The sequence below is a fragment of the Oncorhynchus kisutch genome, linkage group LG20 (genome assembly GCF_002021735.2).
Source record: "Oncorhynchus kisutch isolate 150728-3 linkage group LG20, Okis_V2, whole genome shotgun sequence".
Taxonomy (NCBI): Eukaryota; Metazoa; Chordata; class Actinopteri; order Salmoniformes; family Salmonidae; genus Oncorhynchus; species Oncorhynchus kisutch.
In genome coordinates, this window is record NC_034193.2 from 37,196,371 (window position 1) to 37,216,522 (window position 20,152).

At 41.1% G+C, this 20,152-nt stretch overlaps 1 protein-coding gene across 1 annotated transcript; it reads right to left on the bottom strand.

The window, feature by feature from the left end:
* Positions 1–9,360: 9,360 nt before the first annotated feature.
* tmem264 (transmembrane protein 264) lies at positions 9,361–14,936 on the bottom strand. The gene has a single exon (XM_031800011.1). The coding sequence runs from the start codon at positions 13,393–13,395 to the stop codon at positions 12,367–12,369; it is 1,029 nt and encodes a 342-aa protein (XP_031655871.1). The 5' UTR covers positions 13,396–14,936; the 3' UTR covers positions 9,361–12,366.
* Positions 14,937–20,152: the final 5,216 nt, after the last annotated feature.

Below are 20,152 nucleotides of genomic sequence, written 5' to 3' on the forward strand. Positions count from 1 at the left end.
ACTGTATTTTGTGTAGATCGTTGACAAAAAAAAAGACAATTTGATTGAATTTGAATCCCATCTTGTAACACAAAACAAAATGAAAAAAATAAATAATAATAATAATAATAGGTGCAGAAGCATATGTAGGTGAACGTGTGTGCGTGTGCGTTTATGTGTTTATGTGTGAGAACAGAGACCTGAGAGTGTGCATATAGTCAGTGCAGATAGTATATTAATGAGGGTGAGCAGCCATCGGTTAGCTGTTCAACAGTCTTATTGCTTGGAGATAGAACCTGTCTCTGAGTCTGTTGGTCTGAGACCTGATGCTCTGGTACCGCTTGCCAGACAGTAGCGGAGAGAACAGTGCATGGCTGGTTTGGCTGATGTCTTTGGGTATTGTCCGGGCCTTCCTCAGACATAGCCTGATATGAATTTCCTGGATATCCAGTGATGCACTGAGCCGTCCGCACCATTCTCTGTAGAGACTTGTGGTTGTGAAAAGTGCAGTTGCCATACCAGGTGGTCATGCAGCCAGTCATGGTGCCCTCGATGGTGCAGCATTAGAACTTCTTGAAGATCTGAGGGCCCATGCCAAGTCTCTTCAGCCTCATGAGGGAGAAGAAGCACCCTCTTCACGACTGTGCCAGTGTGTGTGAACCATCTGTGATATGGACACAAAGGAACTTGAAGCTCTTGGCCTGCTCCACTGCAGACCCGTCGATGTGGATGGGGGCATACTTGTTGAAGGAGAGATTGTTGTCCTGGCACCATACTGCCAGGTGTCTGACCACCTCCCTGTACACTAAAAATAAAAGGTTTCTGGATAATTTAAGGTAAATCAATTTACTTAAGGTTCCTGTATGATCCCTTACGATAATTTAAAAGTAACCTTAGGGTCCATTAAATAACCCATAACCCTCTAACACCAGTTGTTTGTAAAACTTTGTAAACGTAAGGGTTGTTTTGAAGAACCCTTTTTTAAAGAGGGGTTTGTTTTGGAACCAGAAGTGTGCTTATGAATAAAGTGCACTTGGTCAAAAGATGCACTTGAAATAGGAAGAGCGTGGATGGTTGGATACACAACAGGTGAGAGACTGCAACAGATCGACATGGAAGTTGAGTAAACATTAGCTATTCGCTAGCTAAGATAATAATTAATAATAATCAAAAAGATATTTTAAAAAATGCATAATGTAATGTACCGTAAAACTTAAATTAAATCACTGAACACAACGGGTGCTTATTAGAGACAGGCTTCTATTTGAGCCAGGCATCTATTTTTATTTTATTTTATTAAATATATACAGTGCCTTGTGCCCCTTGAACTTTGCGACCTTTTGCCACATTTCAGGCTTCAAACAAAAATATATAAAACTGTATCTTTTTGTGAAGAATCAACAACAAGTGGGACACAATCATGAAGTGGACGACATTTATTGGATATTTCAAACCTTTTTAACAAATCAAAAACTGAAAAATTAGGCGTGCAACATTATTCAGCCCCTTTACTTTCAGTGCAGCAAACTCTCTCCAGAAGTTCAGTGAGGATCTCTGAATGATCCAATGTTGACCTAAATGACTAATGATGATCAATACAATCCACCTGTGTGTAATCAAGTCTCCGTATAAATGCACCTGCACTGTGATAGTCTCAGAGGTCCGTTAAAAGTGCAGAGAGCATCATGAAGAACAAGGAACACACCAGGCAGGTCCGAGATACTGTTGTGAAGAAGTTTAAAGCCGGATTTGGATACAAAAAGATTTCCCAAGCTTTAAACATCCCAAGGAGCACTGTGCAAGCGATAATATTGAAATGGAAGGAGTATCAGACCACTGCAAATCTACCAAGACCTGGCCGTCCATCTAAACTTTCAGCTCATACAAGGAGAAGACTGATCAGAGATGCAGCCAAGAGGCCCATGATCACTCTGGATGAACTGCAGAGATCTACAGCTGAGGTGGGAGACTCTGTCCATAGGACAACAATCAGTCGTATATTGTACAAATCTGGCCTTTATGGAAGAGTGGCAAGAAGAAAGCCATTTCTTAAAGATATCCATAAAAAGTGTTGTTTAAAGTTTGCCACAAGCCACCTGGGAGACACACCAAACATGTGGAAGAAGGTGCTCTGGTCAGATGAAACCAAAATTGAACTTTTTGGCAACAATGCAAAATGTTATGTTTGGCGTAAAAGCAACACAGCTCATCACCCTGAACATACCATCCCCACTGTCAAACATGGTGGTGGCAGCATCATGGTTTGGGCCTGCTTTTCTTCAGCAGGGACAGGGAAGATGGTTAAAATTGATGGGAATGGATAGAGCCAAATACAGGACCATTCTGGAAGAAAACCTGATGGAGTCTGCAAAAGACCTGAGACTGGGACGGAGATTTGTCTTCCAACAAGACAATGATCCAAAACATAAAGCAAAATCTACAATGGAATGGTTCAAAAATAAACATATCCAGGTGTTAGAATGACCAAGTCAAAGTCCAGACCTGAATCCAATCGAGAATCTGTGGAAAGAACTGAAAACTGCTGTACACAAATGCTCTCCTTCCAACCTCACTGAGCTCGAGCTGTTTTGCAAGGAGGAATGGGAAAAAATGTCAGTCTCTCGATGTGCAAAACTGATAGAGACATACCAAGCGACTTACAGCTGTAATCGCAGCAAAAGGTGGCGCTACAAAGTATTAACTTAAGGGGGCTGAATAATTTTGCACGCCCAATTTTTCAGTTTTTGATTTGTTAAAAAAGTTTGAAATATCCAATAAATGTCGTTCCACTTCATGATTGTGTCCCACTTGTTGTTGATTGTTCACAAAAAATATATAGTTTTATATCTTTATGTTTGAAGCCTGAAATGTGGCAAAAGGTCGCAAAGTTCAAGGGGGCCGAATACTTTCGCAAGGCACTGTATATATTCCATGTGTAACTCTGTGTTGTTGAATGTGTCGAACTGCTTTGCTTTATCTTGGCCAGGTCGCAGTTGCAAATGCGAACTTGTTCTCAACTAGCCTACCTAGATTTTGCTCATTTGCTTAGTTAATTGTTTAATTCCAGCATTCACTTCCAGCATTTTAATAAATGTCTTCATGTCCTGCACTAATGTGTTATCATTTACACACAATTTGTCACGTTTCTTCTGTCTTAGTATGCCTCTATAAAAAAAAACGTTTCCTTGACAGAATAAATATTCTCCTCTTTGACTGTGCATTTTCGGCAGTTCTTACTTTCGCTATCGGTCGATTTCTAGGGGTCTGTACTCCCGAAGTTGTTGACTGTTTTTGTTCTCACCAGTTAGCTAGCTGTTCTCAGCTGTTAGCAGCAAATGGCTAGCAGTTTCTTACTGGTGATAAAAACAGATGATTGCCATAACTTTTTTGAGTCATTACTGAATTATTTAATGTAGCAAATCAAACATTAAACCTCATAATCAATTCAAGGTAATTCATTTAGAGCCAGTATTTATTTTTGAGACTGCGTTTTAAGTTTTTCATCAGCTAGCCAAGCTACATACCCTGTAATGTTACCTGGTAATTGTTGCATAATTGTTGGTATGTTTTAGCCAACGTTAGCTAACTAGCTAGCTAGCGAGTTAAAGTTTCTGTAATGTTAGCTAACTTTAGCTAGCTAATTTATATTCAATATTGAGAAATGTTAGTCCTCATTTAAACCCATGATTAACTCTTTCCATCTCCTTCCATCCTCCTTCAGTCCCCATTTTATTCTGCCCCTGTCCAGTTAAATTGTAAAGTTTGGGTGCTGTTACTCCTGTCCTCCATACTCTCCTTCACTATATTGTCTTGTCATAATCACTGCAGCTAATAGCATAGCACATACTCAACTTTTACTTGATGATAATCAACGGCAACAATCAATATCATTTGTATTACGAACAGAATTGCTAGTCTAAATGTAATCTTGTATGTTTCTCTTTTGCTTTATGTACTCCACTACCCGGCAATACATGGATGTGTGCCCAGCGCTCATTCAAAAGTACCCCTCGTTGAGAGAACAGACGTGAAGGGAAATGCAAGAATTCTTCAAATGTCCTACTCACATTAATTCACACACTAATAAACTTTCTACATCATTGTGACTACCCAGACCATACTGTGTTGGCGTGGATGTTTTCCTCACATTGTTATTCCATCACATTTCCAGCAGCATAACAAGACCATCTCTAATTATGTAATTGACTAAGTCTGCTCCTCTGACCTCGGTCCCAATAATCCGTCATGACATTTCTTATGTAACGTTACGCCAGGGTTCCCATGGGTCCATGAAATCCTTGAAAGTTTGTGAAAATTTAAAAAAAAATCAAGGCCTTGAAAGTTTTGGAAAATAGACATAAATAGACATTGGGTCATTGAAAGTGCTTGAATTTAGATATTATATTTTGTGCAAGAATATAAATTTAAGTTCTCTTGTCACGTTCTGACAAAATTTCAAAATTTCCTTTGTTTTGTCATTATTTAGTATGGTCAGGGCGTGAGTTGGGGTGGGCAGTCTATGTTTGTTTTTCTATGATTTGGGGATTTCTATGTTTCGGCCTAGTATGGTTCTCAATCGGAGGCAGGTGTCATTAGTTGTCTCTGATTGAGAATCATACTTAGGTAGTCTGGGTTGCACTGTTTGTTTGTGGGTGATTGTCTATGTTGATTGCTTGTTTCAGCGCAGTTCGCATTAGCTTCACGGTTGTTATTTCGTTTATTGTTTTTGTATAGGGTTTCAGTGTTCAGTGTTTTTTAAATTAAAATTAATGATGAACACATACCATGCCGCATTTTGGTCCTCCGATCCTTCTCGCCTCTCCTCTTCAGATGAAGAGGAGGACGACCGTGACATCTCTAGATATTTTTTTTAACTTAACCTCAGTAATAGGCCAGGTCGCAGTTGCAAATGAGAACTTGTTCTCAACTAGCCTACCTGGTTAATAAATAAAGGTGAAATACCTACGGGGGTAGGATGGCCAGCCACACAGGATGGTGATTATTACTAAGGAGGAGAAGGAGGCCATGCTGACAGAAATGCATTTTGGACATTTTGGTGTGAAATGCATGAATGCCAAATTAAACCTATGCTTCTTTTGATGGGGAATTGTCAAGTGGGTAGACAGCTGGGCAAGTGAAATAACATTTTTGTTTATCAACCACATAATATTATATCTGAAATTATGATTTCAATGAATATATCAGAGAGCACACAATGATTCAATTTGTCACTTTTTGCTTAAAGGTCAGTACCATGTCTAGCCTGCCAGAAGTTTGAGAGGGCGAAGACTGTGGCGCTGGAGTTTGAGCCCATCAAATGTATCTCACCATGGACCATGGCACATGATCGGTAAGTGTCCCAATTCAAATTTTGCCCTGATAAATTGTTTTGTAATGGTTTCTTCATTTGACCACAGCAGAATTCAATATTATAGTGTGTGTGTGTGTGCGTGTCAGTATCCTTACAAATACGAACATCTTCAGACTGTATAACACAGATACGGGTAAGAATAAAGTAATCTTCTCTCTAACACTTTAAATGTTAGGGGTTGACCTCATCGGACACTTCACGAAATCCAGGAATGGCAACAGCTGGTGCCTGCCTGCGACCGATCACTTTACCAAGTGGATGGAGGCAATACCCATTAAGGTCAGTAAAGGAAGAGTATGTGCTTAACTCTAAATTCCCTTCTGTAATCCATTAAAAATAGATTTTCATTTTGAATAATACCCATTAGGGACGAGACTAGTGAGGCCACTTCCAAGGCGATGGTGGACTATCTTTAACGCCCACGGTTCTCCTGAGGTCATCTTGAGTGACTGAGGTCATGAACGCTGGAACAAGTACCTGGCTGTTAAAGGTTATATTCTATCATCAATGGTTTGTTTTATAATTTTTTTTACAATTAGTTTTTCCATGGTACATAATCAGACGTATTTCAATATCTTACATTGTCAATAGATATCACTTTCCTACCCCATCCTCTAGGTTTGGTGAGTGGACCAACCAGACTGCCATGGGCTAGTCCCTAGATTGGTACCAGGAAGGGTGGGAGAACAACCTGAAGGTAATTCTCTTTGCACACAACAGCAGCATCCAGGCCAGGTATGGACGGGAGCCACAGCTTTTGACTGAGGTAAACAATACAATTGTACATATAATTATTGCATATACTGTAATCTTTCAAATGTGTGATATGACTTAGTGTCGTTGTTTGTCTATTGCTATTTTTGTATAACGTACTTTCAGATCATTGAAACCCCACCTGGTGTGGTGGAAATTGTCCAACCAGATCAGAACGCCTTTGAGTACTACCTTCAGGCACGGACTGAGAAGGAAGTGGAGGTTTTATACCAGATACAAATGATTGCCCGCTGTTAATAACACTACACTAATCCATCAAATTTTCTCACAGTAAAGTGCAACCTGTGTGTTCGCTTGCTTACGTCTGTCTCCTACCCTGTTCCCTTTAACTCTGCTCCTGTTCCCCAGGACCTAGGGGTTCTGCCCAACACCCAGACGTGGATCCACCTGATGTCCTCCATTACCTGTTCTCCAGGACCTAGGGGTTCTGCCCAACACCCAGACGTGGATCCACCTGATGTCCTCCATTACCAACCACCCTCCCAACTTTTCATTACATAATCTACTAACTACTGTTGTTGTCATTATCTGCTAATAAAGTTTTCTTGCTCTATCATACTGGGCACAAAATATGTGAGATACACAGATGAACTAAAAACACTAGCACTCTGCAAACACTCAGAAAAAAAAGAGAGCAGCAGTGTCTGGACATTGCAGTCTCCCTCTTCAAGTCCCCCTTCTGAGACTGGCTGCCTGTTGAGAACAAGTGACAGGCAGAATTCCACACACCAGAATTCAGTATTTTAGTCTGTGATTGCCATGTAAAAATAATCCGTACCAAAACCTAACAAAGTTTGTATTAAAATCTTAAATATTGCCAGGTTGGTTTTCATAGCTGTTTCACAAAAGGTGTTCATTATTGTAAGTTGTAATGTGGTATTTTGATGGTATTTATTTGTTCCACGTTATTCATTGCTGTATCCTAGGAACCTACAATAGATCCATATATGAGCTATACGAGATAGAAAAAAATCACAATAGAGGAATACTGAAATGATATTATTTCAGTGTAGACAAGGGAAAGGCAGGTTCAAATATAAACATGACAGCCAGACAAACCAGTGTTTGAATCAAACTGATTTGCATATGAATGGAGTGGAAATTAACCACCTTTGTGATCTGTAAGGTAAGTAACTTTAATGTGTCAAGCAGATTACACATTTTCTTTGCCATTTCCCGAAACGTAGAAATGTCTAAGACATGGATTTCATGTAATGTTAACAAGGTACCAAAAGTAGTTTGAATTAATGTTTTCATTTTATTAACTAAACATAACTGGCTTAAACAGTGAAATTGCAGCAGAAATCAGCCTTGTTTGCATAGAGATTATGAAAATAACGTAATTTAGGCTGTAACGATCTCCAGAATGCTAATCGTTAGTGTCACGTTCATCATAACAAGGAGACCAAGGCGCAGCGTGATAAGAATACATTCTTCTTTTAATGAAGGAAAAACATTAAACAGACTAACAAAGAAACAAAAAACAACCGTGACACTACACTAACAAGTGCTGACAGGCAACTACTCATAGACAATAACCCACAAAACCAAAATGGAAAATGGCAACCTAAATAGGATCCCCAATCAGAGACAACGATAAACAGCTGTCTCTGATTGGGAACCAATTCAGGCCATCATAGACCTATAATAAACCTAGACTAACATACACCCCTAGATATACAAAAAACCCTAGACAGGACAAACAAGCATACCCACCCTCGTCACACCCTGACCCGATCAAAATAATACATAAAACATAGAAATCTAAGGTCAGGGCGTGACAATTAGGTCATCACACCGTTGTTATAGCAACGCTAATAGTTTATCAAATTCTATTGTGACATAGAGGGGGACACTATTTGGCCAGGGGACATTATTTGGCATGACAGGCCCCGTGTTGAGGGTCAGTTTGGCGGAGGTTGTTGTTGCCTACCCTCACCACCTGGGGTCGGCCTGTCAGTAAGTTCAGGATCCAGTTGCAGAGGGAGGTGTTCAGTCCCAGGGTCCCAAGCTTGGAGGGGACTACAGATGTGTGCTCTTCATTTGATCACTCTGCTGTTGCTGAGAATTTTCCTGCGTCAGAGGATTTACAGAAATTCATGAACGCTGAGCTGTAGTCAATGAACAGCATTCTCACGTAGGTATTCCTCATAGGTATTGGGTATTTGACTGCAGACTTGCAGTGTGATGTTTGTGTCTTTTGGGCAAACATCAGTTTTTGCAGTGAAATTATGGGTCAAAAGAAAAACTTGTACAAGGTAATGTAATTTCCTTGGTGATGATGAGGATGAATGAATGAATTTCTTTCAGGTGATTTTGACGCAGGCGAGTGTGGCGTGCCGTGCCATGATGTAACGCGTGCAAAAACAATACTGCATCTGTATTTGTGCATATATAATATGTGTGAGTACGGGTCAGATTTTTACCCGTCTGAGGACCTCAAGACCACTCCACTTTCATTCACCCATTCCTTATAGACAACCTCAGCAACATACGCCTCCTAAAACATGAACAACTGCCAAGCAGCAGTGTAAAATTTTTGCCCTTGATCATATTTAAATGAAGTTTATCATATTTTATTATTTTCCCCTAAGGGTCCAAAAAGCGAGGGATGAATTGCGAGCTTGAAATATTTAGTTGGAACATTGCCTGCATATTGTAATACTTACCCTATAAATAACGTGCTTCTAAGGGTTCACAGTGTAACTGCTGTTGTAAAGGCATTGTAAAACAATATCCAGAGAACAATACAGAAGGAAATGTGATGATCTCGCTAGCGACAGTTATATAATCATGAACTTATCTTCCTCATACTGCAGATATCAGTCATTACAAGATATTGGGTAGCCATGGATACCACACCAATTATGCAGCATGGTCTTTCTGAGAAAACTGTAAACAGAATTTTTATATGGTGTATTGGGCATTTCTCAAACATAGAGCTCATACTGTTCGGAATATATTCTCTAGCCATTCTGAATGCAGAGGGGTCATGCCCTTATATTTTGAGGGAGCACTGATTGCCAAATTCAAGGTATTTGTATTAATTATGCACTTGATAAATTTTTTCTTATGTACAGTGGGGAGAACAAGTATTTGATACACTGCAGATTCTGCAGGTTTTCCTACTTACAAAGGTCTGTAAGGTCTGTAATTTTTTATCATAGGTACACTTCAACTGTGAGAGACAGAATCTAAAACAAAAATCCAGAAAATCACATTGTATGATGTTTAAGTAATGAATTTGCATTTTATTGCATGACATAAGTATTTGATACATCAGAAAAGCAGAACTTAATATTTGGTACAGAAACCTTTGTTTGCAATTACAGAGATCATACGTTTCCTGTAGTTCTTGACCAGTTTTGCACACACTGCAGCAGGGATTTTTTCCCTCTCCTCCATACAGACCTTCTCCAGATCCTTCAGGTTTCGGGGCTATCGCTGGGCAATACGGACTTTCAGCTCCCTCCAAAGATTTTCTATTCGGTTCAGGTCTGGAGACTGACATGCTTTGTAAGAAGGAAAACCTGCAAAATCGGCAGTGTATCAAATTCTTGTTCACCCCACTGTATCCTGAAATTTGACTTTTGAAAAATGGGAACCCATCTTCCAACGGTGAATGGAGGAAGTGAAGAGAACAGCCCTGCCTCAATTATAAAAATATGTAGTTTTCACAGGACAGAAGTTGTCTTGTGATTTCTCTGTCTGAACACGAATGTGTGTAGAATATCTCTCTTTGATAAAGCGTCTTGTTGTGGAATTATTCTAATCAAAAGGAGAGACTTTTACATTTCTTCAAAACAAGTCAAACTTTATTATTTAATTACTGCAGTAATGGAGCTTGTCAACAACCCTCCTGTAGGTGATTCGCTGAGAACCCAACCAGCAGGACTAAGCCACAGCATTTTATAGCAAAGTCCATCCTCCTGGATGTTCATGACAAATCACAGATGTATGATTGGGTCACAAAGTTCAGATTTGTATGAAAGATACTAATAATTCACAGCAAAACAGTATCTGCTGTAATGACTATTCTCATTGTGTAGAGACCAGGGTCTGGCCCCCAACTCCACACTGGAGCCATCTCCCTCTGGTACCCCAGTATAGAAACATTAACTCATGCTATGGTCTTGTTAGGCTTATCACCCAAAGACATCGTAAATCTTCTGTCAGTTTTCAATCTCCCAGATGCCCATCCTCAGTAGAACACATACAGATGAAAAAGTTCTTGCATAAAACAACCATTTGACAGCATAACAGTATTATAGTATTAATAACAGTATTATAACATAATCTTGTAATTTCTCCACCATATTCTTCTTTCATTACAAATGTCTGTCTTTGTAGTCATACACATACAACTAAGCTGAAAAGCTCAGCTTCATAAGGACGTGTCAGAACAAGTTAGCGGGCATCGCCCATTTTCATTGTCAATACATATTTGATAAAGGCCTATTTTCAGAGACACATATACCAGTCGCATTAAAGTATTTTCTTCAATCTTATTTTGTTGACCACAGTGAACAGTAAGAAATCGTCTAAGAAAAAAGTCAACTTCTCTTAGCAAAATAAACAATTATTGGAACAGAAAATGCTTAAAATTGTTCCTTTTTCTTTTAAAGCTCTTCAGTGTTACGCATATCGCTTAATCGAATGCAAAACACATAACAATCACAACCTGAACTCTTTCAATGCAGGGCGCATTTATCAAAGACAAGTCAGTCAATACAAATGGTTCACATTGACACTCAAACAGCATTAGAACAAAAACCGTTTGGAAAGGAGGACCGGTCAGAGTAAAAGTACTCTACTGTTCATTGAACTGCCTCTACAATGCTGAAATAAATAATAAACACAGACATTTTCAGTAGAGTGTGCGGAATGTCTTTCATTTACTTTATCCAGAATCCAGCACATTCATATTTTTAGGCAGTTTTACAGGTGCACAAAGAGACACAAATCATCCCCAGTTAAAAGATACATCATACTTTGTTCTGCACAACATCTTATTAAAATATAAGTATCCCTATCCTCTAGGGGATCGGTGTCCCTATACCGGGACGGTTGTTGCTAACGTGCGCTAATGTGACTAGACTGACGTTGTAAGTAACAGCCAACTTTCCAGGACATAGACATGTCTTATATGGGCAGAAAGCTTAGATTCTGATTAATCTAACTGAAGTATTCAATTTACAGTTGCTATTACAGTGAAAAAATACCATGCTATTGTTTGAGGAGAGGACACAACAACAACAAAAATGTATCATGGCAACTGGTTTGATACATTCAACCTCAGAAGGTAAATAATGTAGCTACATTCAGTAATCTTGCTGGGTTCTGGGTTCTACAATTTGAACCCCTGCTGTGTCTGGCCCAACACACCCACCACACCTGGCCATCTAGATGTGTGAAGGTTAGTGTCTTTTTTTTAGGGAAGCTAATTATCCATCATTTATAACATTCCTGGGAGTGTGTAAATTGAAATATTTTCATTCATCATTTTTGAATGTTCTCTATAGTTATGTATTTGAAAATATATAAATTGAACAATTTTGATACCAACTTGATACAATTGCATTTTGATACAATTGCATTTTGTGCAGTAATATAATGCTTCATTGGATCAGTCTGAAACTTTGCACAAACACTGTTGCCATCTGGTGGCCAAAATCTAAATTGCACCTAAACTCCTATGCGATTTAATGGCCTTTCTCTTGCATTTCTAAGATGATGGAACAGAACAAAAAAATTGAAAACACATGTTTTTTTGTTTAATATCTTTTACCAGATCTAATGTGTTATATTCTCCTACATTAATTTTACATTTTCACAAACTTCAAAGGTTTTACTTTCAAATGGTATCAATAATATGCATATCCTTGCTTCAGGTCCTGAGCTACAGGCAGTTAGATTTCGGTATGTCATTTTAGGCAAGCATTTAATAAAAGGGTCCGATACTTAAGAAGATCCTTTCATTTTTGTTTTTTTGTTCTCCATTAGATCATCATCATTGGGGGGGGGGGACACACATTCACTTCTCCCTATAGTCATTTTCTCCCTTGTCCTAGGAAGTGGTGCAACACCTTGTTGTGACCCTACACAGTGCTTCCTTGTGTCAACTGTTCTGGTAACACTTTACTGAAGCCCTTGTTATACGCATGAATTAGTCTTTTATAATGTCCTATAATAAAGCTTATAATATGTTATGTATCTTTATCACTTTCTCACCAAGACCTGTGTCACGTTTGCTCAACCTCTGTGTCACTCACACACACCATCTCTTCAGGAAACTTTGTGAAGTCTTGAATCACTACTTGGGGTGGCATGGGCATGGGCATGGGCACAGGCATAGTCACTTTCGGGCCGTGGACAACGCAATTCTTCTGCATCTCTACCCCAAGAGCGGGAGACGGGACCTCACCGAGATGCCTCCGATACTGGACGAAACTGCACGTCTTAAGAACAATGGCGATCACATTTTTACCCATCAGTATCCCAGACACCCTGGAGTCCCTATAGAAAACCATGTTCCCGCCTCGAATGAAGAGAGTGATAATGTTAATAGTCACCAGGCTGAGAATCGGGTAGAGCATCATCTTATGGGGCACAATGTTCACCCCTTGCATGCTGATCTCGCTCAGCGACACGCACGGCAACACCAGCAGCAGGATGTAGCAGTAGAAGAACATGAGTCCCTCCACCCATAGGGGGAGCCCTCTCCTCTGAGGCTCCCATAGGTTGGCCTGCACGTCCAGGACGTCGAGCAAGTCCACCACCACCCAGAAGAGTCGACACCGGATCTCCTCCTTCTTCTTCTGCGGCCGCACGTACTCCATGTGGTCGATGGCCACCAACGTGATGTAGACGACGGGCACGCAGATGGACAGAAGCAATGTCAGCGCCTTCCGTGCCACCCCGTCCACGCCGCCGCCAGTCCAACCGTCCAAACTTGCCCTCTTCCCGTCCTCGGCCTTGTAGTTCTGGTAGACAAAGTAGACCTTGATCTCCAGGACGAAGACATAGAAGAACCATAGGATCATGGTGTAGCCACGCTTGGAGGTCCGCACCTCGGAACCCACCCACACAGCCACGTAGCGTAGGACGAGGAGGAAGCAGATGTCCCCCACAAGGACCATGATGCACACACCAATCTTCCTGGGCCCCTGGTTCTGCTCCACCAGGTAGGCGTCCATCAGCGCCATGCTACCCATGATCAAGATGGCCGACAAGCACACATGAGGCTTGTTGGTGGGCGGTGGTGGCACCATACTGACCAAGTGGCGAAGGTCAAAGAGAAAAATAGGTCCAAGAAAGAAGTGAAACCAATGTAATAAAATATCAAATGAATGAAGATTGTGGGTCAAAGCAAAGACCTGGGTTCAAAGAGGGTTGTGTATTATAATAAACGTGTGGTAACTGTCTCTGTTCATCAGTTCATTTTAGTCCTGTTTGTTGAATCAGGTATATATCACCAGTTGGTTCATATAGTTTTAGTCCTATCAGATGAGTACAAAGTCAGGTCCACTTGCATGACCTGCCATCAGTTCCCCCAAAATACCCTCGTAAACATGAATAGTTATCCTTCAACCTCTATTCAGTACTTAGCAAGCAGGGAAACAGTCAAGCTGAGTAACTTTGAAACCGCATTGCTGCCTAGGGACTGTAATAAATAAAAAATCCTTACTGCCAATAGTTTTTGCCCTAACTCTAAAACTCTACACTCTAAACACAATACCTCCACGTCATTGATTTGTAGTCCTTTAGTATCTGCAGTAACTGGGAATTGCTCTACTTTAATTGCTCTTACTTTAATGTTCGTGTAATTCTGTCAGTGGTTGATATCATTTTAGATGTTGGACATTGTAGATAAGCTGCCGCATAAAAAGCTCTTCCCGAGCAGTAAGAAAAAGCGCCACTGGTTTCAGCAATGCACTTACACTTACATCTCCAGTCACAATCAATCATAAGGATTCGCAGCGTTACATTTCCGGTTGGATGCCAATGTGGAATTGGGAACTCCAGCACTAATTCCATACAGTGGCACGGAGTGAAAAAACATGATGGATTTGGTTCATTATTTGAGTATTGAATGTCCACTGCCACAAATGATAGGTTTCGTCTCCATTGTAATCCTCACACGTTCCCAACACTGTGATATTCCCAATATATTGTGTTGACTAAAGGAAATGAACAACTGCGATTCCAATGTTGTCTTTCCGCTGACGCACAAAATCCTCCCCCGAACTCCCCCTTTTGAGTCACAAAAGGGAACAGGGACCTGTGTGTGCAACCTCAAAAAGAAAGGACTGATAAAAGTTTATCTTTCAAGTTGAATCCCTGAAAAACAACAAGCCTCTTGTCCTTTTCAATAACAAGTGCTCTCACTTCAAAGATGCTCTCTCCCCTTGACAACCGAAAGCTCTTCATGCGGAACGATAAAAATAATGTGTCCCTTTGATCAACTATCTGTTCTAGGTGAGTGTCCTAGAATGTCCACCGGAGTGCGGTCAACCCTCGAATGCCGGACGTGCCCTACTGCCCATTGAGACACACACACGGCCATCAACGAAAAGCCCTTTTCCCTCCTTTGTCATCTTCTTTCCCCCTCCGAAAAGGAGTTGCGAATGGCCATCACATTGCCACAGCATTGTCAACTCTCCCTGTTTCAAATGTCCTCTAATGTGAAAATATCTAAATATTTGCCCTCCTTGCTCCTACTCGAGGTTCTGTTTGTCTGTGCCTTCTCAAACTAGGTCTGCTGGAATCTCTTTTCGCCCCTCCTCTCTTGCCTCTCTTCCTTCCCCCACTCGTGTGCGCTCAGCCGTTGGATTGCGAAGAGGCATGCTCAGAAAGCCACAGCTGCAGGACGAGAGAGAGAGCGAGGGAAAGAGAGATAGGGATGTAAGGGAGCGATGGTGATGGTCATGTGTGAGCTGCTTCCTGCCATCAAATGCTCTTCTCTTTTTTCATCCCTTCTTTTCCCCTCCTGGCCCATGCTCTTTAAAGCCCTCGTCCCTCTCCTTCAGAGTGACTGATCCCTGCTGTGAAGTCCACCCAACCCCTCAGATGTCGAGATCCTCCTTTTATCAGGGGAGGGCAAAGACGCTCGGGGGGGGGGGGGGGGGGGGGGGGGAATTCAATAACATACAAATCACACACACACACTCCACTGAGACGAGTGACACACACCCCCACACACACAAATCACACACACACTCCACTGAGACAAGTGACACACACCCCCACACACACAAATCACACACACACTCCACTGAGACTAGTGACACACACCCTCACACACACGTCCCCTCCAGCGGCCCCCTCTGTGTGTGTGTGTGTGTGTGTGTGTGTGTGTGTGTGTGTGTGTGTGTGTGAGAGAGAGAGAGAGAGAGAGAGGAGAAGGGGGAGGCTAAGCCTTGGCTGCTCTTTCAGAACCTTTGCACTGATTTCTTCAAGGGAACACAGGGATGAGAGACAAGAGATACTCAGAGCACTTAATATATCACCGTCCATCCAAAATGTGTGGTGCAATTATACACAATTTATAACAATAACGACAGGGGAGCATAGAAATAGAATCGTCAATAACTTAGAAATAGAATCATGGAACATTGACCTGAACATTGACTTAAATGAGGATGCCTGTTCCAGAAATCATATTTCTATGGCTGATAATACATGCCTTACTCATTACAAGCCATAACCTGTACCTCAACATCACAATCTCTCTTTTTGGAAAGACAGGCTCTTTCATTATTGATGAAAGAATTCTCTTTTCCAGAATTAACAGAGGGATCGTCAGGCGTAAATAATAAATGGGCAAGAGGGAGGGCTAGCAGTGTGTGAAGGAGCTAGCTGCTTAGTCCCAGCGCTTCGCTAGGCTAATTAAGCATGTAATAATAAATGGGGATGGAGAGATGGAGGGCTGGCGCCACACTAGGTCTTTGAGCCAGTGTGGTGGAGCGTTAGCCCCAGAGCTAGGCTACGCTATGCTAATAAGGCATGTTTGATCACTTGGCATAAATCCGAACATCGGACTGTTAAGACAACCCCCAGGGGACAGGTTCTGTGATGCATTACTCCCAAATATGAGCACACAGGTGGGGGGCTTGATCGGGGTTGGAGTGGGGTGTCGGGAAAGCCACCGCCACCGGCCATCAGTTTATTGGATCGCGTGTCATTGACTCCAGGCACTCTCCCTGCCGTGAATGCTTATACTAAACTATCTAAACACCAGTGAAGCAAAGACAGACTATCGTCCTTACCCACTATAGGGAGGCACGAGCTGTATCTGAGTAGAAATGGAAAGTGTTTTCCACCAAGTAGATACATGTGTTAATTGTGCTTTGTAGCCTCTCTCTCTCTGCAGGGAAATCATTTAGTCTCTTTCTGCCTTTCCTCTATGTTCCTTTTTCTGAGAAATACTCCCTGAAACCAGGATTGGTGTTTCATTGAGGTAACCACTTATTTTCATTAGTATACTCTTAATTGTATCTCTTAAATGTTTTAACGTGTGTTTAATCTGTCAATTTGAATGTGCCATAACAATAAAATCATTTAAATGACAAATAATTATTGCACTTTAGTTCTATTACATGTTTTGTTATGACTTGGTTGGATATTCTTATGGTTTTTCTCACTGTCAACATTATCACAGCCAAGACCACTTAAAAATATACAATTATGTATAATCAATCGCAATGACACTGTGAGAGCTTTCAGCAAGTGCTAAAGTGCTTTCTTACGATGTAATTATGTTTGAACAGGGAAAATGGGACCAGTGATATTCTAACATATCAAAAGGAATAACAGCTTGTTTGTTGGTTATTGCTATGGAAACTCCAAGGAGTGTCTAAATTCCTTTATTTGCAACTGGCACCAGCCCCTTTCTTCTATTCAATGCACAACGTGCCCAAAGTAGCGCTAACTCAGTTACTGTAATGAAACACGAGGCGCAGATGCAAAATGTGAGGTTTTCAAACCGTATTTTCTCAAAGAGGCAATAAACTATGAGGGCGATATAACAGTTCCACAGCATCCAACAACATGCATTACACATATGACTTCACCCTTCAATAAATTGGATGAACTAATGAAAAAATTCTTTCTAGCTGAGAAAAAATACCTTTGGAGGATTTTGGAGTCTCAAGGACTGTTTGATACAGGGGTGGAATTTCTGTTGCTCGCATAATTGTATCAACCGAATTTAAGGTGTAAGTGAGCAATTTGGGCAACATCACACTCAACACCATCCAAACACAACATAATATGATACCTGACACAGCTCAAATAGCACATAATAAGTCTATGAATCGTATCATCCCAGTTGCAACTTTTGTGAGTAGGGGTGGAATTGGAATGTGTCGTTCAGAAAGGGAGTTCAGTACGGTGTATGGAAATCATTTGGACATGCAAAGAAATGAGTTTTTTTGTGAACCTCAAACATGTTACAATTACACTTCTCAAAGTGACTTTTCCAAATCCCACCTGTCTGTCAGCATTAGGTTGTCTGATTGGCTGGGGAAACAATGGAAACTCACGACAGAGTAGTCACCTGTACCTTGTGGAGAGAAAGTACCTACGATTCCTAAAAGTGTCCACTGGAGCCAGCGATATTCTTAGCAACAGCTCGTCCACTACTTGGCGCTGACCTACTTCTTCCGTCACCGTGAAATATTGGTCCTGCCAGTTGGAGAGCTGTTACTGGTGTCTCATGGCCCCTCCATGTGGTTTACTTTTAAAGGCCCTGCCTCCAAATAAAAGGCAATTTTCCAGCTGGTGCGAGCCTGGGTCCCGTGCCACCAAGAGTAATGGCCATGGTCACGGTCGGTCAGAAAAGCGTACAGTATCCATCTGCTGTGCTGTGGTCATTGGTGTGGATATAACGTCTGGAAAATGGTGCTACATGTTTCCTGTGATACATATTTGTTTCTGCATGTGTTTGTATACATAAGAAGGACATATATGTCCTGTGAAATGCGTATGGGTGGTATAATCCACACACTATACCACCTGCCTCATTTATTTATCTGGACTCAACATGTGCCACTCGGGGGGCACAGAAGTAGAAAGCTGCAGTAGATACCCCGGTTGTATCCCAAATGGAACACTATTCCCTATGTAGAACAGTATTTCTCATAGGGCTCTGGTAGAAAGTAGTGCACTATGTAGGGAAAAGGGTGCTATTTGGGACGCAGACCCAGTGAACCCAATGGAGAGAGGCTGCCCATTACTGACGATGGCCATTTATGTTAAAGGGCACTTCAAGTTCCATTGTGATTTTCTCCCCTTTGAAAACAATATTTTTTCCTTTGAGAACATTGGTGGTTATTTATAACATGTAACCACAACCGTTCCTTGTCACCTTTTTCTTTACAGAAAGAACACAGAAAGACAAACTACATTTAATGAAGCCTGCTGCACTAGAGTTAATTATCATATTGGATAGTGAGTCACATTTGCTTGACTGTAGGAAATGTACCACTTACGTTTTATAAAAAATCCCTTTACGTGTATGTTTTTGAACAGAAGAAATAGGCCTACCTGCACAATTTCTGAGACTCATGGAAGTTAAATTATCACAGCTTTTTTGTGTGCAAAGAACAGCATGACCAAGATTTGCAAGTCCATTTTGGTAAACAACGACTTACCAGAAGGCAGGGTTTTTCAAAGGCTTTGTTTTTCTTAATTGACAGATTGGCTTGACATGCATTACTATGGGTCCATCGTTGGAACATACACAAGTGGACAAGTCCATCTGTTGATGAGCATCAAACAGAATCGATGATATACTGTACTTGTGTATTACCAAACATTGTGTAGGTGTTTGTGCGGGCTGGTGCCAACAAGGCAATATGGCGATCCCATTATTATTTTGTTGTGATTGTGTAAAGTATTCATATGGATAAAAGGTGTTCATTCAAATATTCAAAGTTACTACGCTACAGAAATCAACATGCTCATTTGTAAATTGTACACTGAGTATATAAAACATTAAAAACCCCTTGATCTGTTTCACCTGTCCCTGTGATTGTCTCCACCCCCTCTAGGTGTCGCTTATTTTCCCCAGTGTATTTATCCCTGTGTTTCCTGTCTCTCTGTGCCAGTTTGTCTTGTATGTTTAGACAACCAGCGCCCCCCCCCCCCCCGTACTCCTTTTTCTATTCTCTTTTGCTAGTCCTCACAGTTTTGACCCCTGCCTGACTCTGGACTACTTCCCCACCTGCCTGATCATCCTGCCTGCCCTGACCTTGAATCTGCCTGCCCATTTGGACTCTGAAGTGGTTTTGACATTTTGCCTGTACACGACCATTCTCTTGCCTACCCCCTTTTAGATGAATAAACATGGTAAGACTCCAATCATATGCCTCCTGTGTCTGCATCTGGGCTTCGTCTTGTGCCTTGATACACCTGCTCTCTCCATGACATAGGCCGACCAGGTGACTTCAGGTGAAAGCTATGATCCCTTATTGATGTAATTCATTAAATCCACTTCAATCAGTGTATATGAAGGGGAGGAGACAGATTAAAGAAGGATTTGTAAGCCTTGAGACAATTGAGACATGGATTGTGTATGTGTGCCATTCAGAGGGTGAATAGGTCAGACAAAAGATTTAAGTGGCTTGGAACGGGGTATGGTAGTAGGTGCCAGGCGCCCCGGTTTGTGTCAAGACCTGCAAAACTAACAGCGTTACATAGTGTTTCCATAACTTTCCTCCAAATGGATTATGTCCAACCATAGAGAGAAACCATATGGAAGAAAGTGATGGTAGCACTTTGTTATGGTAACATGGTGATGGTAGCATTGTTAGACATTGTACTTTAGTAATAGCATAATAATGAAGTTGCGTTGTTGTTGTTCTTACACAGGCAGTATAAGCAGCAGTCTGTATTCTTCCTGTGTTATTACAAAAAAAACACTAAACTCCATTACTATGTTTTTTACTTTAAGTCCCCTCTTCATTAGGTGTTTTGGCTCTGCAATTGTAATGCAGTTAATAAGAAGTACCTTATTAATCAAATGTT